Below are 25,649 nucleotides of genomic sequence, written 5' to 3'. Positions count from 1 at the left end.
TGAAGTCATGATGCAAGATATATATGTATGTATATATGTTTTCGACTCTTTCTTGAGTGTTTCCTTCCGACCGCTGTGCTTGCATCAGGCTGCTTGCCCTGCAGATTACTGGAGGCTCTTTTCATGCAGTTTATGGGCAAAGTGGAGTACATTATATGTTCAATACACTCTGGCAAATATGAGCAAACACAAGTGTCTTCACATTATAGATTGTATAGTTTATCGTGTCGTTAACGGTATGAACTCGGGAGCGTGTCTGTGCTCAGTTGTTTTTCCAGTCCTTTTCTTGCAGTTTCTTTACAAAACTAATTTATTCAACCTAAACATACATACAGCAATGAAGGTTCACCGAGGTCCATCGAGGGAGGGTTACCATGGCAACTAGATGGATCATATTAAAGCGTAGTTGAAAGCGGGAGTGGCGATCGGCACCTCGAAGCATTAACTCCCGCTCCCATATCTGCCGTGATGCCATGCTGTGATCATCTGTATCACCCGGTATGGACTATGCTTCTCTTTTTGTGTCTCCTTGCTCCAGTGTGAAGATGGTGCTGCTGTGGACGGCCGGAGACATCTTCAAGACGTCCTACTTTGTGATGAACCAAAGCCCATCTCAGTTCTCTGCGTGTGGTTCTGTCCAGATCCTCATTGATGTGGCCATTCTCCTCCAGGTGCTGTTCTACAGCCAGGACAGGCATCTCAAGCTAGGCTGAACCAGACAAACACAGGAACTTTTCTTCAGGTGTGATCATATAAACCAGAAGTGAAATGTTGGTATTTTCAGGGAAAACTTTAGCTCTAAATGGAACTTTTATTTCTACGCCATCATTTTATCCTTGAGCACCTCCACCTTAGCTCTCCGAAGATAAAGCAACATTTACTGTAAATGTGCTTTTAGATGTTTTTTTTTGTTGCTGTTGTTAAATGAGACTGAATCAGACAGTTCTTTTTAGTGGACAGAAAGTGTAAAAGGCAGACATTACTCACCTTGGCAGCCCCCCAACTGCAGGTCTGTGTTGCTCTAATGGCAGCTGTAACAAGCAGCGCTGCTCCAGTAGACCTCCACTGGCCTCTATCGCTTGACTGATGAGTCTCCCACTCCACACTTCATCCGATTGGTTCCTCCATGTCATGCAGTGTGCGCGCGTGTGTATGTGTGCGTATTTCACAGAGATTGCGGAACTGCTGGAATACCTGCTGATGCGTGCTCGCAGCCAATTTCGATTTTTGCCATTGGCAGTGCCAAGCCGGGCCGCGCAATGAACAGCTACTAATGGTTTCTGCAAAGGCCATCAGTCTGTGTGTTCGGACTGCAACCTATGAACTTTATTGACAAAGACTGAAATAGTTTAGCACATAACACAGATAACATTGATTTAGAATCCATCAGAAATAAGGCCAGCGATTTCTGAACACACATTTGAGATTTAGCTCTTTAACAAGCTGTATATTCCAACGTTATAAAAAATAAAAGGTGGTTTAAAAATGTACTCCAGAGTAAATGCTAGTTTGCGAGGCAGCACCGATATAAAATGGGACGTGTGAACGCTACAGGGGGTAGACTCGCTACGCATGAGAAGAGTTGATTACATACGGGTATTGAATGCAGTGCTTTCATGCTCTGTTTTACTTCCGTCATCTTTCCTTTCTCTCTTCTCTCATCCTTTTACGGTGTCTGATAGACCACAGCGTTGATTTGTCTGGAGAAGTATAAATCATGGTTTTTCGATATGTCACTAACAAGGCGAGGAAAAGGAAGTACACATTACGCATGCGCATGTTTTATCATATTGCATGGCCGCAAAAACTGCCGTGTGAACGCAAGTGGTGCTGCACCGGGGTTAACACGCTTCTCTTTAATAAGCAGCTTTTTACGTGTGAACGCTCCACAAAATTTATACTGGTGTAAGATATATTGCAACAAAATACGTCGGTGCAGCATCGATGCAAATGTGTGCCGTGTGAACAACCCTTTAGTCAACTTTTAAATCAGCAGTCAGCTTGCTTCTGTTGTGCTACATTAACATTATTTTCGTGGCGGCCACGAGAGACCCTGAATTTTTCCAGAATTGAAAATGTTGTAAAATTAGAGACATTTTTGTCTCCATATACAAAGTCTTGCTAAATTTTCTGACGATCAAGCGCAATATCCGTGACGGTGTGGTTCTGAGTCCCAGAGGCTCGAATGCGCAGGACGGGTCCATCATGTTTAATACACAACCAGCACTGAGTGTATGGTTTGCATCATATACACAAATATAAGAATTAGTTATTTCATTTTTTTGGTCCTTTTTACATTCTGTCTTTCACAGTTGAAGTGTACCTTGACAGACAAATGACTGACCTCACGTATCCCTTTACGTGGGACAACTTGCGCAATGGTTGGATTTCCAAATACTTTTTTTGCCCAGCTGTATATTCTGTGAAAAAAAAAAAATCAACATTTCATATAGGTTGACATGCTAATATAGGCTACCTGTGAAAAGGCCAGCATCAGCACATCTCTCATTTCGAGATGTGTGTGCTAATTTGCAGCCAGCAGTCTCTCCTTTTATGCATGCTACTCTATACTCGACTGCGTCACAAATCTGGACTTTGCGCGAATGTTTTGGTATTACATGTTTGATGAATGTGAAACTCTCAGTACCACATTGTGCATGAGCCATGAAAGCAGCCCGGCCTGGGCTTTACATGTCAAATGTTTATATTTATAGAAGTGTCCATGCACTTGATAGATTTTTCAGATGTCCGGCTAATACTGCAGCTGTCAGCGTTGTTTGCCTGTGACCTTTTGTTGTTTATTTGCTCTCTGTGTGTTTCGTGCACACCGGGTCCTCGTGTACATGCATTTTTCAAATCCTTGTATCTCCTTTTACATCTGGTTACTGAACGTGTCTAATTTCCATTACAGTGAGGCTGCATTGCAGCTTCTGTGTCCTTTTTTCAAAAAGACATTCATCACCAGATCTGCTGCATTGTTGATCCCCTCAGCACGGTCAACAATAGCCGCCTCGTATGGAGTGAAATGTGCAAATGTTACTTTGATTACTTTTATTGTCTTTCTTTTGCAAATAGTTTGAATTGGCTTGCGATCCGAATAGAACAACCAAACTGTCATGAGACTAAGTTAAACTGGATTCTGATGCCTATTCATGTCGAATTTGCAAAGCGAAAGCATGCCAATTTAGAGTCCACATCTTTCAACTTCACTGTCTCCTTCAGACAGTGTGTTTGTGAAATATTGATGGTGTTTTTATTTTATTTCAACCATAAAGTATTTATATCGCAGCATGCTGGTGTGTTGTTCTTGGTCGTGTGATTTGAACTGCGTGCAACACGGTGACAATGACAATGGAAAGACAAACAAAGAGCTTGTCTGCGCTCAGCAGGCTGGCGCCGCCGCAGCTTCGAACTGGACTTAAGCGGGATCAAGAAAATCTCATGTGGTCCTTTCAAGGTTGAACTCTGAAAATACAGAAAAGCAACCATGTGTTCGTGTTCGCCTGGACAAACCTCGGCTTTCTCTTTTTGACAGGATTGAGAGGCAGTCTGTTTGTAACTTATAAATCACAGGCGGGTGGGGAGCAGGGGCGGGGGGGGGCTGTCCGAGAGTGGATTGCTCCTGCTGCTTGACACATGGCAGAAATTTGTCGATTGAAAGTGGTGTCATAATTAAGATGTGTGTGTGCCTTCATTTGACAGCCCCTCCACCACTCCCCTCCGATCTGTTGACCAGCATCTCTCTGCTGAGACATGTTCCGCAGCGTAGTGAAATATTGAACTGGATACTGTAGATAATGGGAACGTCGCCATGGTTTATAGATGAGGACAGACTATGTGTGTGTGGCACTTCACTCCACTCTACTCCTGACCTGTGCATCTATCTTTCCATGCGAAGTGAACTACAAGTCAAGATGTAGAACACTGTGTTGTGTCTTTATCCGCATTAGCCTCTGATGTTTTGAAGATGTTTTAAAACCAGATGCACAAAAATAGACCTCATCTTCTACTGTTCAGTAGAGAGTGTCTTTTCTTTGGTTCATTTTTAGATGATGATATTTATAGAGCTGTACCTGAACGCTTCCACTTTAGAAACCACAGGCTCAGTTTATCTCCCTTTAGATGCATGGACATCATTGTGTCAAAATGTAGAGAGTACATCATCAAGTAAGGAATCACTCACTTTTTTTTCTTCTATAAAACTGTATTTTGAAAAATATGCTCTGCATTATTAGCATTCTACTGCGGGCGGTTAAGGGGCTGTTGTCTATCATGCGCGCAGATATGAGGCGTTCAAATGATGGAGCTGAAAGATAATAACTAGGACGTTCACATTTAATTTACAGAGTCTTGTTGGGATAGGGATTCGCAGAGTCATTCAGAATGTACAGTATACTCACAACACGTTTATATTCTCTCAGTATCGATGGTACAGTACACCTGCAGGACGCAAAGATCAGAATCTATGTAACTGAAAAAAACTTCCAAGAAACACACACCTTGCTAAGCTTGTTATGGTAGTGAGGCGTGCCAAATAGGAATATATGTATCGTTAAAATGTAAAGACCACTTCTGACACATGGATGACAATATACTGTAATATTATTTTGCAAATATAATGCAACTTCGACCAAATTTGTATTCAATTCGGAATGTGGATCACTAACTTACTAGAGCAAAGGTTAGTGACCGAATACAAAAACATCAGAGCAAATATTATAAAAAAGATAGCTAGGCGATTTAATTAATAAAATAGTCCAATGAAAAATAAATGGGCGGCCCGGTGATCCAGTGGTTAGCGCGTCGACCTCACAGTGCAGAGGTTGTGGGTTTGATCCCGGTTCCGGCCTACCTGTGTGGAGTTTGCATGTTCTCCCCGGGCCTGCGTGGGTTTTCTTCGGGTACTCCAAAAACATGCATGACAGGCTGATTGAACACTCTAAATTGTCCTTAGGTGTGAGTGTGAGCACGGATGGTTATTGGTCTCTGTGTGCCCTGCAATTGGCTGGCAACCGGTTCAGGGTGTCCCCCGCCTACTGCCCGAAGACGGCTGAGATAGGCTCCAGCGACTCTTGTGAGGATAGAGCGGATCAGAAGATGGATGGATGGATGGATGAAAAATAAATTTGTTGGGAAATGAGTGCCACGTATTCTTACATGCTGTGTAGACTACCTGTATGTACATAAACTTTGCTGTCATTTTTATGCCACTAAAGCTGGATTCTACAAAAGATTGATAGAAAGAATAGACACTGAACAAAAATAACATAAAAAGATAACAATAACCACTAGGCTTCCTTTAAAAGTTGTTTTACGCAGGTTAACATTTAGATGCATTATTTAACATGTGTTGAAAACCCCCGGTCCTCGATACACTGTGATCTAAAGTAAACTAGAAGGCTACGGTTTGGAACCAGATTCCTGCTGTTATCTAGCATGGGAATGACCCGCAGTCTGGCAACACACAGTAGATATGACTTTCTAGTAACGCAAATAAATCTCAACTTTACAGTATATTAGGTGTTCTTCAGCACTCACAAACATATACCTAGGGGTCGATAATGCTAGATGCACTCCATCAACACATCCGGACTAAAGATGCCTTCAGATTAGCCTCAGGTAAACCACCCTAAAATGTACTCGTATGCATTCATTATTTGATGTTTGCACACATGTGCGTCTAATTTTCAAATGAATTTTCATTGCCTCTTGGTTCAAGAGTTGATGACCAGTTCAAGTTCAGATTTCATGAACAGTCTGACTAGAAAAGACAACAATAAAATGCACTGTCCCCTATGGGGCAAAAAAAAAAAAAAATTGCAGAATATACTGTACATCACCAGAGGGAAAGACAAAAGTGTGACTCGTTGGAGCTTTAAGGAGTGTCATAGGTTCACAATCGGGGGCATTCAGCCCCACAGGGCATCAAAGGACAGAACATGATAAGACTCTTAAGATGGGTGCATTCTTTTCTTACCTCGCAGACTCCAGAGGACACAAAGGTGTGATGAGAGATGACAAACTTTTCGTAAAAGCAATGTGAACACACTACTTAATTACAGTAAATTCCTTTTGCATCTATTTTTTAAATGATTCCAAATGCAAACCACACCGGGTCTGATGACTGTATCCCCTTTTGTGATTCCATCTTTAGATAAAGCTAAGCTGATGATCATTAATCCCCTGGTCAAATTTTGGAAAGAGAATTATTATTTTTTTCAAGAATCTTCTGCTGGAAATGATGCCAGAAGATGAAAAGTCGACCAGACAGACTAAAACCCGCATTAGTAAGCAATAACTGGCACTAAATCGGTATGCATCTTTGTGGACTAATGAAGACGAGATAAAAATGTGAATAAGGACTGGGCAAACATTTTTTGGACATTTTAGTTCACAAACAAAGATGAGATGAAAATTATATGACTCCACACCCCCTCCTTGGCTAATTCGCCACTAACTAGCACATAATGACACACCCTCTTTTCAAAACTGCAGCGAGCAAGCACAGCGTGCAAAAACATGGGATGGACAGGAGGTGGATTCACGTGAGGTTAAAAGTAGAGGCGGACCTTCCGTCAGCACTGACAGAAGGTCCACCTCTGCTCTGACGAATGCCCGTTTTGGTAATGAATGGCGAGAAACTTTAAAAAAAATTACAGACTAAGCACTGGCGGAAGTACGTGTTCATCCGTCGGTGTCATCGTCACTGAGCAGGTCAAGTACAAACGGACCTCTCTAGTCCCATTTCACTGACGATAGACAGAAACGCACGCCACCTGTCTAATGTGTTTGTTCACAAGGGTTAGTACCTTGTGAACTAGCTTGCTCGGAAGCACTTTTGTTTGTATCCAAGGTTATTTTTATTCCCATGCTCGAAACACCTTGAGTACCCCGCCGCACTCTCCATGGTGAAACATCTCATAGCATGAATCACTTGATCCGCTTACTCAGCCAAATGGACATGGGGGCCTACAAATAACATTTTGCTTGGGGCCCCAATTTGATTCTGAAACATAATTTTAAGGGTTCCTACAACAGTCATTAACTGCCTCTAATTGGCAACTTATTTTTCTTCACTTGACATCTAACGATCCACAGATGGCCGAATATCTGTTTTCATTTTTTTTTTTTCTGGTTTCTGCTCAGACGCACTGTAGATCATCCACACGGTAGAGGGGACAAATTCTGCCTTAAATCACTGCAATATTTGGCAGGTTTTCTTGCTCTCAGTGTCGGGGGATTGTGTGATTGCAAATCGTGCTGTGAGGAAATCATGGACGACTCCCCCCATTGCATTCAACTGTCATATTACATGGAGCATTCGTTAGGTACAGGTATTAGTTCAGATTTTAACCGAGGAGCCACATAACATTTTAGCTCTAAAGATAAATAACGACTTGACTCCAGACAAGAAAAATGAAACAAGGCATCTGTGTGCATCAGTTCAGCTTGCTTTATGAACTTGAGAATAGTGGTATGAATCATTTTAGTTTCACAAGGTGCAGTATTTATTGTTGGCATTGGATAAGTGCTCCAATCACCCTGTGATTGACTGACTAGTTAATGTTTTACTATTTTTTTCCTTTAGAATTTATTTTATTAAGAAAAAAAAAGAATGTAGTCAGGGACACAAAATCAAATCTCTTTTATTCTGTCCTGGGCAAGTCAATTCAAATCACAGGTTATCGCAAGTCAAGTCCCATGTCAAGTCGCCTGATTACTGCAGTCTTCAGTACAGTGGACAGCCTATCATGTTATCAGGTTACAGGGTATCATTATTGGTGCATGAAAGCATTAATATCTCTGTGTTAATCAGAACTTGTTTTACAAGCGTCAACATGATGCCGTCTGACGTGAAGTGGCTGTGCCGCTCCGTAACGAGATATTTGACTTTCGGGGCAATGAATTGACTGGACTGCTCTGTTTGTCTTAGAAGATATTCTGAGTCGGCTTCATCAGTTCATGCTGTAAGGCTTCGTCAAGACCACACCGATCTAAGTCAGTGTGAAAAACTTATTTAGGTTCCCAGTTGGCAGCGCACTCCACCCACGAACACGGCAGAAGCCTCTGTCTGTCAACAAGTCGTCGGGTGGAAACTCATTCATTAATAATACATTCAGTTTGAAGAAGGTAGTGGAGCTGCCTCTACAATCACTGGGGTCTGTGCTTTTGGTGTATGTTGGAGGCAAAATCAGTGAGTCTCTTTCGGTTGAATGAAAGGATGGCATTGTATGTGGGGGACAGATGGTGTCGTCAGCCGCCTCCTCTGTTTGCCAAACCAACTTAGGTTGGTGCAGTCCTAAGCAAGCTTTGTTCCGTGGACTGATGAAACCTACCTGGATAAGAAGTAAAACATGTTAGAAGACAACGAGAACATTCCAGTTGCGATTTTTTCAGTGCCCTGAGAAGAAAATGACCTGTCGGAATGACGAAAAACAGAGATGAGGGCTTCTGACCTGACAGTGGCATTCCCAGTGGGCGCCAGACCAATCTTTTGAAATAAACATCAGTCAAGTTTATCAAGTTATCATATTTCAGTTCGTTTTTTTAACTTGCAAGTCCCCGTTTAGTCTAAAATCTTTTAGTTTTTGTCAAATCTCAAGTCGTCAAAACTAGTGAGTTGAGTCGATAAGAGTCCAAGTCGCCATCTCTGCTCGACGGTCTCTACTTTGTTGCATTGTCTCATTTTCACACCGTCCCTTCTCAAATTAAATTTGCCTTCTTCCCATGACAAACTCTCATTCTTCTCCATTGTTGTTGATGGTCAGACGTGAAAATTGACCTTTCAATACTTTTGTCAGGAGATAACTTAGGGTTGTGCTCAATCTGACGACATACAATCCTTTTTGGCACTCCCCATCTTCTTCTCCTCGTCCTTCTGTAAAATGTCAAATGACTCCACCTTAATGAGGTGTGGGGCAGAATGCGAGCGAAATAGCCACCGTGTCACAGAGCCACAGCTGCCCCCGCAAATTGAAACAAAGTAGCCAGCATTTTCTGTCGTTTGCCCGTATTTTCTGTAGCGAGTGTGTTTGTGTGTGGGGGGTTTGCGCCCTTTTTGCCTCATGACTGCTTCTGCAGATCTCTGCTACTTTCTCATCCCCCACCGTCATCAGTCGGGATATAAGGTCACGCATAAAGCGTGCCCATATGTACTCATCTACTCACGCAGCAGCTGTTTTTTCAACACTAAGACAAAGCGGAGCAAGGCGCTGCCGTGAAAACCTCAGCGGTATATTTATTGGAGATTCCTCTGCCCTCACACACATTCATTTTCTGGGTTTAGATTAAGATTGCGGGGATTTACGCAAGCCTTCTCATGCGCTTGATTTCATTTATTCTCTTTGCCATTAGCTCAAGATTCATTTGAGGTGAATAGTCTCAGGTCTACTGCATTCTCATTTTAGGTCACTTTTGGAATCAATTGCAATTCCTTTTCTCGGTTTACGCTTCGATTTACAGTCAATGAATCCGTTTCTTAGCTCGCGTTTAAAGTGAGCGCCACGACTCTTTTCTCACTTCCTTGGCTTATTGATTTGGAATGTGTAGCACTTGTGGTGTAATCATAAAGTCATTGCGTATGGAAGCAAGTTTATGACTCAAAAGGGACTGCCTATAAGGGGCGAAGGGCGGCGTACAGGACAAGTGATGAAGGAGGAGGTGCTATAAGGGGCGAAGGGCGGCGTACAGGACAAGTGAATGAAGGAGGAGGTTGTGCATGACAGTGTGGAGGAGGATTATATGGACTATAACCTTCATGGCCATCGCAGCAAAGTGATCCTGCTATTGTCATTCGAGGAAAAAGCAGGCAGCCATCGGTCATGTTTCACGCTCTCGAGTTGACACGCGATCACCGACTATCACGAGAAGTCATTACGCTCAGCGTCATTTGCATACTTCACTCTTGCATTACGGCATCACAAAGCACACGGCCGGTGGCCATTTTACAAAATGGCATCTGTGGAATTTATATGCCGAGATACATTATATGTTCAAAAATATGCCATGCCCTTGCGGCCATAATAACAATATTGAGGTCAAGGCACTCAAGGATTTCTTCACCAAACTCTTCAACTTGTGCCTCTGTGGATCTCGGTTTGTGCAATGGGATGCAACTTCTCATTTTATAGCACGAGAAAGTGTGTCTTGAGCTTTGCTACTGAGCATCTTCATTGTTTGTGACAAGGAAATGGAAAAAAAAATGTGTTTTAATGAAATGAATGTTATTTTAACTATATCGAACCATAAAGCACGTTCAATCTTTTTTTTCAGATGCACAGACTTTTCCTTTTAATTTAGAGAGTGCAATCTCCACCCAGGCAGCTCTATTTCCCAAAAGCGCCGTAATCCTCCAAAAGCAGGGAATTGCTGCGGGGTAATGTTGTTTCTGCATAATCTTGCAAAAAGACAGACAAAAGATAACATCCTCGCGACGGTAAAAAAAAAAAAGTCAGCACATTCATAACGAGACCCGAACTGAATTGAGCTTCATTAGCGAGCAGTGAATTTGCAGTATATAAGCTCTATTATCGTGTTCCCGAGCGGGAAGGTAAAATTCTCGGCACAGATGCCGGCGCTGCTCTTGAGATTCAAGGGCAACGGGGTCCTCGCGGTTTTACCCTGAGGGGGAAGCGCTGATGGCTTCGGGGTGGGAGGACAGCAGAGGGGTTGAGAGGCTTAAGGGATGATGAGGAAAGAAAAAAAATGGTGAATTGGACTGAGAAGAGGGGAGAAAGACTTGAAAGGAGAAGAGACGTGACGATGCATGGGCCGACAAAGTAATGAATAGGAACGGTTAAAGGCCATGAACGCAAGTGGATGCATATGGTCTATGCTTCATTGGCTTGTCTCCTTCCTGCGTGGGTTTTCCTTCTCGTTATTCATCAAACTCTTTAAGGAATAGGGAGATGAAAGCATATTGGTGAGAACAGTCACATTAAAGGTTCGTTTGGGCAACAACGTGCTAGAATAACAAATGACCTTCTCAACTACCATAAATCCTGCTTTTGCAGTCTGAGTACTTCTTACCGGTGCAGATTAATGTTCAGTCACGCCCTTGTCCTCCTAATTTTCTTAAGTAAAGTATTTATGTTTACAACCTCTGGAATTACATCCCCTGTAGTGCTGTTTGTAATGTTTATAGTGATTCTAAATCATCCTCATTAGTGCGACTCACATTTATTCGGCTCTCTTGTAGCCAACGGATGAATCATTCTTGAATGTTCAGCTCGATGTAGCGGTGATTCTTTTACAGGTACATTTATTGGTCGTGGACCTCAAAGAAGCACCAAAGTGTTCTTGGGAATATTGGATTTGGATTGGATGGGATACAACTTCATTGTCAAATGTGCAGATAAAATTTCTTCCCTCTCAACATAAAACAATCTCATTTTCACCGTATCGATGAGCAGAAATTGTACATTCAAATGCCCAAACATTGTGCGTATGTTTGAGCTCCCAAAAAAATGTTTCAGTGGAATCAAAGTTCAGACATCGGTGCAAAATGTGCATGGTCTCTTTTTGCTTGTGTGAGTTCTTTCTGGGTTGAAGACATGTACATCAGGGTCACTGAAGATGTCCAATCGGTGTTAATCACATTCATTGGGGCCTCTTCAAAGTTTAAAATAGTATGGACTGAACAGATTTCACCAGACCAGTGAAACTCATTTCAACCTCTCCTTTGACGCGTATGATTTTATTACAGTTTAAGCCACGAACACTACACAGTAGAACCGGCGGTAGCTCAGTGAAACAATGTCATTTTTGCTAATGCGCTGAAAATGTATGCTCATCAGTGTTTGGAATATGAATGACCGAAGGGGATTATAGCTGGAAAAAAATTAGACATTTCATTATCATTGATTGGTTGAGCATTTATATGTAAATTACAGACAGCACAGAGGAGAAATTGTTAGCATACCGCACACCTTTGACGTCAGATGTTCAAATCCTGACTGTGGCCTTTCTGTGTGGAGGTTGCATGCTCTCCCAGTGCCTGCGTGGCTTTTCTCCACGTACTCCCACTTCTTTCCACATTCCCAAAACATAAACGCTAGTTTTATGGAAAACTCAAAATTGTCCTTGAGGGTGAATTAGAGGTTGACATTTTTTTCGGAAATCCCATAGGATTCCCATTAGGATGGGAGTCACCTATACCTTTGCTCACTCAACTCAACTCAACTGTATTTATCGAGCACTTTCAAACAGCCATCGCTGCATCAAAGTGCTGTACATGGAGCAATTTAACATATACAACAAACAGTAAAGCAAATCGGTAATAAAGACGGTAGAAAGCACCGAACAGCAAAACCAAGAACAAATCTAAGTCATGCTGAGTCAAATGCCAAAGAATACAAGTGAGTTTTGAGGCAGGTTTTGAAGATGGGCAGCGAGGAGTCTTGCCGAATGTTCAGTGGGAGGTCATTCCAGAGAGAGGGACCAGCAACAGAAAAACTCACAAAAATGGGGACAGGGTAAAAAGTTCAAGGGAGCAGACGAGAGCGTTTATCCGGCAGAAAGAAAAAAAATATATATAATAAAACCTCACACTGATGCGCAGCCACTTTTAATGCAGCTGACCTCCAAAATGGGAGCAGTACGGTAGTAGCAGTTAGTTTTGAAACAGAACAAGACAGCAATGGGAGTTAAGTATGATGTAGTACACTTACAAAAACCGCCTTACCAAACATGAATAAATACCTGTACCTGTGTTATTTTGTAACGGCAAAATGTTTGACAGAGCTCTTGTGTGACATCTCATGAGATTGCGTGAACTGTAATAGCAGTAAATGTGATGTACAGTATGCACAAGCGGTGGACAGAAACATAGAGGCACACACGCACACAAAGATACACATGACACGGGGGATGCCCACAGCGTTTCCATTCTGGTGGAAAACAACTAACGGAGCTTTTTCCATTCGTCCATCCGTCTTTGGACTTATCGGCCCACATGAAGAGCATGCACGGTTGCGTCACGTGCCTGCGCGCACGCATACAAACGGGCACCGAATGTGTTTTCCTTTCACTCCTTTTCTCCTTTTAGACACACGGCGGTGAGGAAGAGAGGTCGATCAGGAAAGAGTAGATTTTTCTCCTCCCACACGCGCTTTCAAAAACCATCTCTCATCTGCTCCTCTTCTGCGCTGTATCGTTGCCGCCTTTATGGACCTGGAGTTCCCGGTGTGAATTATTAACTACCACGCTACAAGCCCAGACAAGCGACTTGAGAATCTCTCACTCCACTTAAAAAAAGGAGAGCTTCACTTTGTTTTGAGCTGCCACCCACTTTCCATTCACTCATGGAAACTCTTGTGGAAACTGTGCTGGGTGTGTTTGTTAATTTGGACAGGGAGTCCATTACAGGCAGACACAGATGGGCCGGGGATAGTTGTGTGAAACTCTAGATATGTTTGTGAATAGCTTGTTGACATGACTTCAACTTTTGTCATTTTAACAATAACTAAACCGAAATATAACAACACATCTTTTGCAGTGTATAAGGTTAAGGAGAAGATTGGGTGAATATTTCACTTTTCTAGCTTCATATGTATACACCAGTAATAAGATTTTCCAATGATTGTAGAGAGAGTTGCTTTTTCAGTTGTACGACTTTAAAGCATCCGTATCTGAATTCACTGAGCTTGGCTGTACACAGACTCTGAGCCTGAGGGGGAATGAATCCAGTGGGTTTGGGATCTTCCTGACCACTTGCTGTTGTGATATTTTAGACTCTTGGTGAGCCCCGCCCGTGACTAACGGGCGCAGAAAGTCAAGAACAGTCATCAGGCAGAAGTCATCAGGCAGAACGATGTCAAGGGACATTAAGGTACTACCGTCTAAATGTTTTTTTATCGATGGTGGTTTTCATCTGATATTCAAAATGGTTGCCACCAACCCTTCTGTTCTGCTTGCTGCTCCCAGTCCATCCATCCATCCATTATCCAAGCCGCTTCAAGAGAAAGGCTCAAAGTTTTCAATCTGATTTGCAAATCTAATTCAAGCCGCTTGTCAGTTTCACCTACAATGGTGTTTCTTGGCGAGAGAGGAGCAAAGGGACGTGCTGTCCCACACAGCAGAGGAAGGACACAGAAAACCAGCAGAAGAGAGAGGCGCTTTCCCTTACTGCCCAGCCACCAGTTACAGAGAGTATCATAGTTAGAGTAAACCCTTAAAATGCAACGATGAGTCTACCAAAGGAGCCAGAACTAGATAAGAAGTGACAAAAAGATACGGTTGCGCCATCATGCATGACTCGCCAGATTATTAGCTGTGCATTTACTAGCAGCCACACAGAAGAAATTTTCACAAAGCGCAAGTCATTGGGTCATGGGAGATTATTATAGATCTTCCGCTCCATTCAGTATATTATTTTCAGCGTGTGTTATTTGACTCTTGACCTGTTCAATGATCAGAGAGTGGCTGGATATTGACATTATTCATTGGTTCTTCTCCATTGCCCGATGTCAGGCCATGTGTTGAAATTGTTTAACAAAAGACAGCTTCCATCCCAAAATATAGAACTAGCAGCAAAAATATGCAAACCAATCCCCAATATTGTGACGTTCCAAAATGTTGTAAACAATAAATATCTCAGGTATTGAGACAGAATTATTTTCCTTACGACACACTCTCTTCAGTATTTCTATGAACATGCAAAAACTAAATCTGCAATGGTTTTTAGAACTTTGTTTGAATGCGTACATTTGAGTGCTGTCATTTTCACATAAATCTTTGCAGTAGTACCTGAAATATGCAGCAACAACGAATAATTCATGATGCTCATACTGCACAAATCTGTTGTTTTGGATGATAAATATGATCTTGTCTCGGCTCTGAAAGAGGTCCTTGCCTCGGGCAGTTGAAAATCACGTCATTCTGTTTTGCAATAATCGTGCAAGCTGGGGTTGCCCGACTACAAAAGATTGAACATCAATATATTTTTTCAAACTGTACCACCCAATAATCATTGACATACAACTGACATTTACTAGAAGAGAAAAAAAGTGAGCTAATTCACTTATTGTATGGACTCTTAATGTCAAGCTGAAAATTTCTCATTGAACTCATCTGAAATAAAAGATGGTTCCGTATCAGTACATGATGATATTTCTGTGTCTTGAGTACTTTTTATAAACAATTAACACCATACAGCCCAAAAGCTAAACATTTCTGGGGTCCACATGTTTCGTTATGACATATATTTATTCAAGATTTTTTTTTTTTTAAGTGAGTGAGCACTTAATAACACTACATGACTCAAAACTTTCATCCTTTTCGCTCTCTCCCCTCATGGCGGTGTGTCCTCCGCTTACCTCCTGATGTAGCATGTTTGCCTCGCAGCATTGTGTCCCTTGTTCGGAGACTTGCGTGCTAATTAGAGAGAACAGTTGGCCTTTGCCCGGAGCAGCTCTGCCCATCCATATGTTGAATGCCGCTTAAAACATTGCTAAATGTTACACACTGAACAAAGACGATAGGTTAAATGGAATTGAATATATGCCCCGCCTTTTGTGAGGACACGATAGGTTTTTGTAGATCAGGAGTCTTGATGAGGACTGTACGAGGAGAAAAGGAAAAAGACGTTTAAAAAAAAGGATACAAGCAGTGGTAATAAAACAAGATATTGACAACAGTAGGCCCTGTGTACCATTTATTTGGCTAACCACATCATTGAATTAGATTCATCTTTCCATCTGTTCTTTTTTTGCCACCTGTCCCTGTTCAGGGTCACTGAGAAAATTGTCAGACGGTGGGCGAAAGGTACACTAAAGCGCAGACTGGTTGCCAGTCAATTGCAGAGCACATACTGATTACTCGAAACACGGATTACGAGTCGCATTCATGCGTATGGTCACTGGGAATCATTGCATGCCATCTGCTTGCAAGTCAGCTCTGTGTACCACATGGAAACACGTTAAATCTGTATGTGTTTTCGTTTTAAAAAACAACTCCACTTATATGGCAAGGCGATAATCACTCAACTGAACTCAACACACAATCTTATCACAAAAAGAAGGTAACCATGAAGGAAATTGTGGTCTATACAACTGTTGCCAAGTCCTCAGTAAGAAAAGAAGCTATTGACTGGCCTAAAAGTCACTAGAAGTCGTTCAATGACGCCATCACCCAGTTTAAGATAAGAAAACCTTTATTTGTCTCACAAATGGAGAAAAGAAAAGTTTGCATCATTGACCATGTGCATGCTGTAAGTAATGGGCGCCGTGGGAGAGACAAAAAGTGAGTAAAAGGAAAACACCCTAAATTTGTTTAGAATTACAAATGAACTTTCTTCTGTCGATTCTTGTTTCTTTTACTGTCACCATTCCAACCCTCCTCCTTTATCTGGGCTTGGAACCGGCAAAAGTGAATCAATAGAGACACTCAGGTGGAGTTACTTTTTAAAAATTTAATTTCAAATATGTATTTATTTATTTTCTTTTCTTTTCTTTGATTTGGTCACAATGAAACAGGAACATGTTAACCTTATTTTTTTGTATACAATCTACATGAACTATCTAACCAAAAAGAGACAATAGAACACATCTCAATGGCGGTTGAGAAAATGATGGCCACAAATACCAGGCCCTCATTCAGTTGCATTGTTTTTTTTTTAATTTGCTTTTCAGACCCCTCTTTAGTCCTGCGAGGGGACTGTGCCGCCAGTGAGTGCTCTGGGATGGTGGGGATTCCGACGGAAGCACCCGCTGCATGTCGAGAACGTGCTTTCACATCAGCGTCTCCAATAACACCAGAAAAATCCTGAGATTTGTCGCTCGCCTTTTTTTGAAAAAGAGCGCTAGAGAGGTCTGAAAACTCGTTACATACAGGAAGAAAATCGCTCAGTTGCCAACACTGGTCTGCAGCTCCGTCATTTTGTCCTGAGCCGCACAAATAACTTGAACCCCCAACACCCACCCACGAAAGATCTGCGCTACCACGAACCGGTCCCTGCCAGAAAAACAGGTTGGGGACCACTGGTCTATGTTAAATTCTAATTACTTGAAAAACAGATATTACAACAACATCAGCATGACTACACCAGTACCGCCTGCAACAATGCCCTAAAAATAGCAAAAAGAGTCCCACGTAGGGCATGGTGTGGTGGACAAACATTACATCGGATACACGGGTGAAATAGAAGTTTACAGATCGGAGTTAGCAGGTGAGAGATCAATTCCCACTCAACGCACTTTATTAACTAGAGCTCGGACTCATACCCAAAATCCGCCTTTGCTTAATCGGCGGGTCCCGAATCAACTCAAACGGGTTACTAATTGTACTTGTGCCCAAAAATATGTAATCGTCCCCTAAATGAAAAATCCACTTCCATCATAATGTTAACTGGAGTGTACTATCTACAATACATCATATGTTTGCCAAAGCGCTTTAACAAGCCTCATATTCACTTTTTTTTAAATGATGTCGTAATTTACACGAACGCAACAAAGCAGCTGCGTCAACCTATGGAATTGTTTTCCTTTTTGTCCAAAATAAGTTATGCCCAAAATCCGCTCAGACAACATTTGGATGTGTTCTTCATTGTTAGGCAGGTCAGCCTTCTCCAAAGTTAAATGGAATGAACAGACTAGCAAGCCAACCAATTAACCAACATTGAAACAACACACTTTACCTTCACACGATCACTCTTATGGATGTGTAAAAAAAAAAAAAAAAAACTGCTTCAAGTCATTCAAATGACTCCACAATATTACAACAACATACAGTATGTCAAAGAAAAATCACAAACATCTCACATTCAGGTGTAGTGTAACTCAGCTTTGAGACGGCAGCGGCCACTGCTTTTGTATCAGTTCTATAAATCACAAGAACATTTACCCCCATCTAAATCTCCGTGTATAGAATAGTGTTACAATCTTTCTAGGGTTGATTGTGCATGTATAGGCAACACGAGGATCAAATGTTTCCGCTCCCTAGTTTCCTCTCAGTCTTTTGTTTGCTCCATTAATCTGAATCAATTGAGAAACAGAATTCCGGATGCATAATTGATGGCAAGTTCAGCGGGAATCAGTTCACTCCAGCAGGAGTGTGGATGTACAGGATCTTCCATTGTTGAATTATTCCACAATGACGACCGAGCAGGACCACAAAGAGGGAAAGTCTGCCGTGCGTCTTCTCTGCTTCTTTGGTCTCTTTCATCTTATTATTTTGCTCACGGCTGACACGGCTTCTTCCCCTGCTTGCCCAACAGAGCTCATCGAGTCATCTCCTCCACTATTAATTAGTGCTGCCGTTTGAGTGAGATTTCATGAGAATGTGTGGACATCATCCACCAGAACAGATGGCTAGTGTACATAGAAGCTTGTGTTTAATTCATCAAGGAAGATTAACATCAGTATTAAATACCGGGTTCCACTATTGGATGCAGTATTCAAACATAATTGTTTTACAGAATCCAATGAAGGTATTTTACCTTCCCTGTGTCATCACTTTTTCGGAGAAGAAACAATTTGGCAGCTTCTTTGAAGGACAGTTTGGGTCTGACAATCAAAAGCAACACAGGGCTCGAGGAGGTCCAGGCTCGAGTCTTTGAGCTCTAATTACTAACGCTGTGGTTCGGGAAAAAGTTGCTCTGCCTTTCATTTCTGAAAACATGAACCTGAGGAGGCTTTGTGTCCTCGTGTAGGACATCCAGATGTTTTCATTGTCATTAGACGGACTAATGAAACAAGAACACAGAAAAAGGATTTCAGTACTCGATGGTAGTCAATAGAAGTTCTGTTTTGCAGCAGTATTTAGCAGGGGTCCGCAAAATAATTTGCAAGACATAACCTCGCTGTTTTGCAGGTTTCCTGCTTTTTTTCTTTCTTCGAAGTCAGACCAGTCAAGGAATGTCGATTTTTTTTTTTTCAGGGGAAAATTGTTTCATTAAAAACCTGCTTCATTCAGACTATCAGCACGTTCAATTGTGCCATTTTGGTTTTTCAGAGTGCCGCAAAAAACGGAGCCCACTGCAGGCAGTGCATAGAAAGTAAACAGCTGTGTTTTGAAATAAATTTGAGCAGCATGCGCTCTGCACCCCAGCAACAACCAAGGCTTAATCGCTATGTTAAAGTTTTCTTTTTATCTTAAAATGGCTTCCCTTAACCTGAATCATGCATCTCATTGTAGCTGAAGGTACAATCCCGGTGGATTATGCACCTTGTGAATCGTTGTTGTTGAAAAGTTAGTTGCCATGACTTCGATAATCTTCTATGGGGCATGCTGGAGCCTATCCCAGCGAAAGCCGGACTACACCCTAAACTGGTCACTCAGTCAGTCGCAGCAGACATTTACACCGTTTTTAAAGTGTTCAGAGCAGAAGAGAACGCACCAGAGGCTACACTCGCGGGTCCGTACCTCTCGGCAAGACCACGTTGCTGTCTTTCATGTTTCCTGTCTTTTATTTTATTTGGGAGAACACAGCCAAACCTGCTCAAAACCCAACCAGCGGAGAAAAATCACCGCTCTGCCTGTATTATACCTTGTTGACATGTTTCGAAGGGACGCTCTAATGAACCGTGAGGACAGCTGGCTTCAGCTCACCAGGTTGCCCAGATTAAACTGGAAAAGTGCAAAAAGACCTCAAGCGAGACTCAGCGACACACTTTAACTGGCCAACAAATGCTCAAATGACATCACAAGCCACAAGCATGTTCATGTGATCTCATTCTTAGTCGAGAGTTAAAAAAAAAAAAAAAAAAAAAAAAGAGCTGCCAAAGAATGCCCAAAGGTACATTTAAAAGGCGTTCACTTTCACTTTACATTTAAGTTGCGCAATACTCTCAGTGGAACTAATCACACTCATCTGATGTTCCTCAAAATCTCTTGCACAAGTATGAGTTACTAGATCTGATGTTGCTTCAAATCATTCCGTTTTCTCTGATGTCATATTACAGTATGAGACTCACAGCCCTTGGAGGGCATGCAGTATTTGCTTGGTATCTGAAGAGTAGTGCTATGATACGATGTGATGTACCCTTATTAGATCTCAAGTCATTCCTTTCTTTGATGTTTGAGGGTGAGTGCAGCATCGGGCCAGTTTTAATGTAATATTTGAGGGAAATGCAATTTCTAGTTGAAGAATGGTCATTTAAAAAGGCACCGTGTTAATGCATGAGTGGCCAACATCATGACCAACAAATGACCAATACGGAGCTCCCTGTGGAATGTGTTTGCGACGTCGTCACGACACAAATTTTGTTTTCGTTTTATTTGCTGCTTTTTTGTGTATATTGCATTCGCCTGCACTCTTGGTTTACAAATAGGGATACGATAGGGAAGTCCTTTTGAAATTTAGATGTGCTCACCACGAGCTTCCCTCACACCTCTTTGACTGCATGCTGCTCAAGGGCCGAGTCGATTGATCAAAGCAGCTGCCGACCGACGTACTCAAGGCGGTGACGGAGATGCAGCAAGAGAGGCTAAAAGCTAAATCATGCTATGCAATCACCGCTGCCTAGGTTGTTATAAGCCAACATCCGATCGCTTGACATTAGGATGGATGAGCTGCGAGCCAGGATTAATAGCCAAAGTCAAATCACTGAATGATGTGCTATGGTTTTTACGGAAACGTGGACAACTAACAAAATGCCAGACTTGGCCATGCACTTTGACTCACACTCCGGCAACCGCGGAGGCATCACAGTTGCGTCAGGCAAAACCAAATTTGCTGGAATATGCAGCTTTGTAAACAACCGATGGTGTGGAGACATTCAGGGGATGGAAAAATACTGCGTGAGATTTCAACCACCGTACCCTCAGAACCATTCTCCCAAAATACCACCAGAACAAATAGATTCCACCAAGGGGATATAATACATTGGACTAAGCTTATAGCAATGTAAAGGATGCATATAAGGCAATGTGCCTTTTTTGGACAATGTTTCCACATATCCATGTTCCTCTACCCTGCCTACAAGCAGATCTTCAAACAGATCCCCCCCCCCCCCCCAAGATGTATATAATGTTTGGTATGAAGAGACAAATGTTTGTACTTCAGGACAGCTTGAATACTACACAGTAGGACGTGTATTTAGAACGTGTTTAGAATTGCCGAGGTGAGTGAGGACTGCTCTGTATACTGCATCTACAACATAGTCCACACCAAGCAAAATCTAGCCAAATCAAAAACTGTGAACTGTGACGTACAGTCCGTGCTGCGTGTACGCTCCACTTCATTCGCCTCTCATCATATTGAGGACTAAATAAAAGCCTCAGAAGACCTCTGCAGATCCATCAGAGAAACCTGGTTTTTCCAAGACAGATTTATGAAACTGTTTTGCGAATGAGTATAACGGATCAAGAGATTGTGTTCTTCTTCGTAACTATATTACACGCTCCCCGTTCATCCTAGAGTCCATTGGTGTGTATTCTGTTACCCAGTAATGAGATTGGAAGGGACAGACAAATACCTGAGCCTCGAGATTTGAGAATGTAATGAGACATGCATAGGCCTCATGTTTCTAGTTGACTGGCCGCACTTTCTGTTGGGTCCCCATGGAAGGGAATTTTTGATCATTGAATCGAGGGCAACGAGGATGGACAACACTCCTGGATGATTAAGCATCTTCATATGTTATCAAAGGTTCTGACATGCAGGTGACCTCATTACCGCATTCACTGTACAACCTCAGGCAAAAGTGTTTTTGATCAAAGTAGTCCATTACAGTACTGGTCTAATTACTGATTCATACATTATACAGTGATCCCTCGCTACTTCGCGGTTCGTTTATCGCGGGTTCAGTGCATGGCGGATTTTTTCAAACATATTAAAAAAAAAAAAAAAAATTTTTTTTACATGTACATGGAGTACAGTACCGTATATGTTGCTCTATGTGACTCGCTGTTGTTTTGCAGCTTCTCGCGGACCGTTTGTGGATTTAAAATTTTATTTATTTATTTATTTATTTTTACCTGTTTATGTTAATTGGACGCTACTTTGCGGATTTTCGTTTATCGCGGGTGGTTTTGGTCCCCATTAACTGCGATAAACGAGGGATTACTGTATACACATTTTGGTGTGAGATCTTAACTTTCCTCAAAAGTATCTCATTTATCTTACTTGGCCAGCGCTTTGAATTTTTGCACGTATGGATGTGAGCAGCTATTTTTCTCCCCGCACATCCTCTGCAAAGAGCTCCAAACATCTTAGGGCTCCTGCAAAATGGAGCTGCTAAGCTTTCTGCTCAAAAGTTACGTGTTGAATTTTTTTCAGGGGCTTTTTAATAATTTTGAAACAGACTTCTTAAGCTTACCTGACCTCTTAAAATGTGAGGTAGAGGAGGAGAAGGAGCTTTTATTTGACGTCCTTTTAACGCCACGAGCCATAATATATACTGGAACATCACCCCTGTGCATTTCGATTTCAGTAGAGGCTTGACACTGATATTCTGCCAAAAGCATGAGTTTAATGGCTTGAGTGCAGATTGAGGTTCAGTGGGATAAAATAGGTTGGCTAGAAAAAGTAAAAGAAAAAAAAAAGACGCCTTTGAAAATTGTGACATATATAAACAGCAAGAAGACTGCAGTCTGCAAGTTGTCTGTTGTCCTGCTGTGGAGAAATGTCTGTCTCATTAAATGCTGAGACGGGCTGTGAAGTCACTGGGGAACCTTGATAAGCTGTGAAAGTGCTCGGAATGTGAATGTGGTTTACCTTACACTTGCTGGCTGCACGTTTGGAGTGGTTCAGCTCATCCAAGCGTTCGGTTCAGGATGATTTATGATCTCCTGTTTGTTTGGTCTGTAAATATGCTCTTACTTATTTTTTTAAGAAAGATGGATCTCGAACAGAATGCTGCACAATTAGCATTAACAGCTGTCTGTGGCAAGCCTTTTGAGCATTTATTCCATATCCCATATATCAGACATCGGCGTATTACACTAGTTCGGTCTTTGGAATAAATGGCTTGCCATATCGGTCTTACTTCTTTCAGTTAAAAGCAGCTATCCAGAATGAAATGCCAGTATTGTGTGAGTCACCATCTTGGCATGAGTCATATCCTGATGTATTGTTTTATTCTTCAATCTCTTTTCACGCAGACGGCAACCAATAAAATCCAAATATGACATAGCTGAGAGGAGATGAGTAAGTTCCCATACCTTTAATTATGGGACTTACAAATAATAAAAGACTTGATTAGTTATACAGCAACTGCACACAATAATGGGATCCAATACAATAACAGTGTTGACAATATTCTTTACAAAGAGAAGCATGCGTTGCGTTGTTCTTGTTGACACGGACAGTCTAGAGCAGTGGTTCTAAATCTTGTTAGAGGTACTGAACCCAACCAATTCATATGCACATTCATCAAACCCTTCATTAGTGAAAAATAAAATTATGATTTTTAAAAAATAAATTCAACACATTAAAAAACGCATTTATTAAAAACTGAAAAAAAGTAAATACAATTTCAAGATGTAAGTATAAGTTGTTTTTAATTGTGCACAAAATGAACCGTGCATGACGTACGATCATGACAGTCACACTTTTGACAACTGAGTGAACAAAATTTCCCGCAGCACTGATTGGACACGCAATGTCATGTGATCATCTGCAGCCAGTGATGGCCAAGCAGGCGTGTCATAACTAATTAACATGTTGAGTCGCGTGTGTCTTAGCCTCCATGGCAGCGGCGCCGTCGAACCCCTGAGACTGACTCACCGAACCCCTGGGGTTCGATCGAACCCAGGTTAAGAACCACTGCATGGAGGGAATTTTCCCTGAGTTTTAACGTTCCGGGTGGTTCCAAATTGCACTCCTCTCCAACCTCAGAATCTCTATTGATCATGAAGGTATAGTGCCCCCCCCCCCGCCCCCCCAAACCACTACCCTCAACACCTGCACACTTATTCCCTCTTCTATTCATAGTGACACAGATTATGTTTTAACAATCCTGTATGCCTATTATTGTGGTATAGTTTGCTAGAACATCGAGTTTGTTCGAACTGCACGGCATCATGTTTTGATGGTGGTGCTTATTCAGGTATCTTGTTGGATCATTCGATTATGCAGGCATGCTTAATGGTGTGGCTGATGACTGTCACTAATGACTTCAAGGTTTTAATGTCCCCTCAATCGATCACAACAAATACTGTACCCATCATTATGAAATGTGAATACGTGAACAAATGTAAAAGAAAGGCGCTAGAAGGAAATTAATTGATGGAAACATGTCTCAAAAAGAAATTAAATCAAAAATAATTAAATATGTTTTTCAAATATAATCATGATAATTAAAAAATAAGACTGTTCCAGCCCTCATTTCCAGCATGTACAACAATCGACAGAGTCCTTCGCCACCTCTGTTTTTCTTGAAAGGTTACAAGCCCTCATAAATCCCTTCCAAATACGTTCCGTTGATTTCTGTACCCACTCCCGTCACTTATTCCAATCCTGGTCCCGCAAAATGCCATTTCTCCCAATGCAGCAATACAGCAGCTTCCACTTGCTTCCTGGCTCGTGTGGGTTAATCTTTCTTTTTGCCTTGTTGGCTGACAGAGGAATTAACCTGATCAAGATGTAATAGATCGAACACATTTAAGAGGAGGAAAGGGAATCCCCAGGTAAGGACTGCAATTACAGGGGAGCCAGATGAAGGCTAACAGTCGGTTGAGGACTCGCCTTCAGCTGGACACTGGAGTGACAATGAGGCAATGTTTGTTCAGTGACTCATTGCACCTCTCCTGCATGCACCTCACATCGCTGCAGACCCCAGCAGGCTGCCTGCCGTGATTTAATCTCATCCCCTCTTGCCTGTGAGGGATTAAACCTTTAATCCACCAGAGTGAGGCCTGCTTGTTCTGACCAGGTTGCAGTTATTTTTTGTTTTGCGGCTGTGTTGATGCGTGCGCTGTGATTTAGGAGGGAAAACAGCACATGGTGGAGGGGGTTGCACATGTAAAAACGTTCAACTGTAGAAATATCAGGACCTTCCCAATCTCGCACCTGTGTCGAATCCGCAGTTAGGCATGTTTCTTTTTCTATAACCTGATAGAATGATAGAACAAACTAAATAAAAACAAAAAGTATTGTGTTACTTACTGTCACATGGGGGCAAGCTGCAGGACAGCAAATCCATTCAATTGCGACACAGGCATTGTCTCCTTTGAGCAAAAAAAAAAAAAAACTAATAGCTCCGCATGTGTGATCAGTCTCATGTTGCATACACAAGGCAGCCGCAGGCACATGCCGCACTGTAGGTTAATGAATAGTGATGGAGGGATTCAATAAGTTGCACAAAACTGTTCACACGCACACACACACACACTCGCGAACACACACATGTTCACTCTCTGTTTCCACTTCTGCTAATGTGTTGTTCACTCCGTTAGCATCCATAGGGGCCTGGACGAACAAACAAGTGTTTCCTTGTTAGAGTTGTTCCCTGAGGCAGCGGCGACCAAATGAGGAACCTCTCAAGGACAAAATGGGTGTGTCAGGTCACACTGTTTTAAGATTTTTTTCTGAGTATAATGATAGAAGTTTTCTAGCTGATAACTTTTGTGTCGCACTGCGGCGTTGTCGTCGTGTTGGTCAGCAGTCCACCACTTATTATTTTATTGTTGAAGTACCTGGAGGTGCATTTTGTCAGATGTAGCTCTGGTAAATGCGCAAAATCTTTTGGTACACGTCCCTCCAGCAGTCA

The 25,649-nt window shown here is 42.0% G+C and overlaps 1 protein-coding gene across 7 annotated transcripts in view; it reads left to right on the top strand.

Moving 5' to 3' along the window:
* Positions 1–13,828, top strand: part of LOC109530418 (PQ-loop repeat-containing protein 1) — a 42,170-nt gene extending 28,342 nt beyond the window's left edge. For 6 of the 7 annotated variants that reach the window (XM_019894115.1, XM_019894114.1, XM_019894112.1 and 3 more), the window contains one exon: positions 539–1,483. In XM_019894115.1, coding sequence (XP_019749674.1) covers positions 539–713 — 175 coding nt within the window. In that variant the 3' untranslated portion in view covers positions 714–1,483. Of the gene's footprint in view, positions 1–538; positions 1,484–13,730 lie in introns of those variants that run through there. The other variant, XM_019894110.1, reaches the window with a different exon arrangement.
* Positions 13,829–25,649: the final 11,821 nt, after the last annotated feature.

This window comes from Hippocampus comes, unplaced genomic scaffold, assembly GCF_001891065.2.
Source record: "Hippocampus comes isolate QL1 unplaced genomic scaffold, H_comes_QL1_v1.1 scaffold104, whole genome shotgun sequence".
NCBI classification, from domain to species: domain Eukaryota; kingdom Metazoa; phylum Chordata; class Actinopteri; order Syngnathiformes; family Syngnathidae; genus Hippocampus; species Hippocampus comes.
This window is presented reverse-complemented; position numbering and strand designations above follow the sequence as displayed.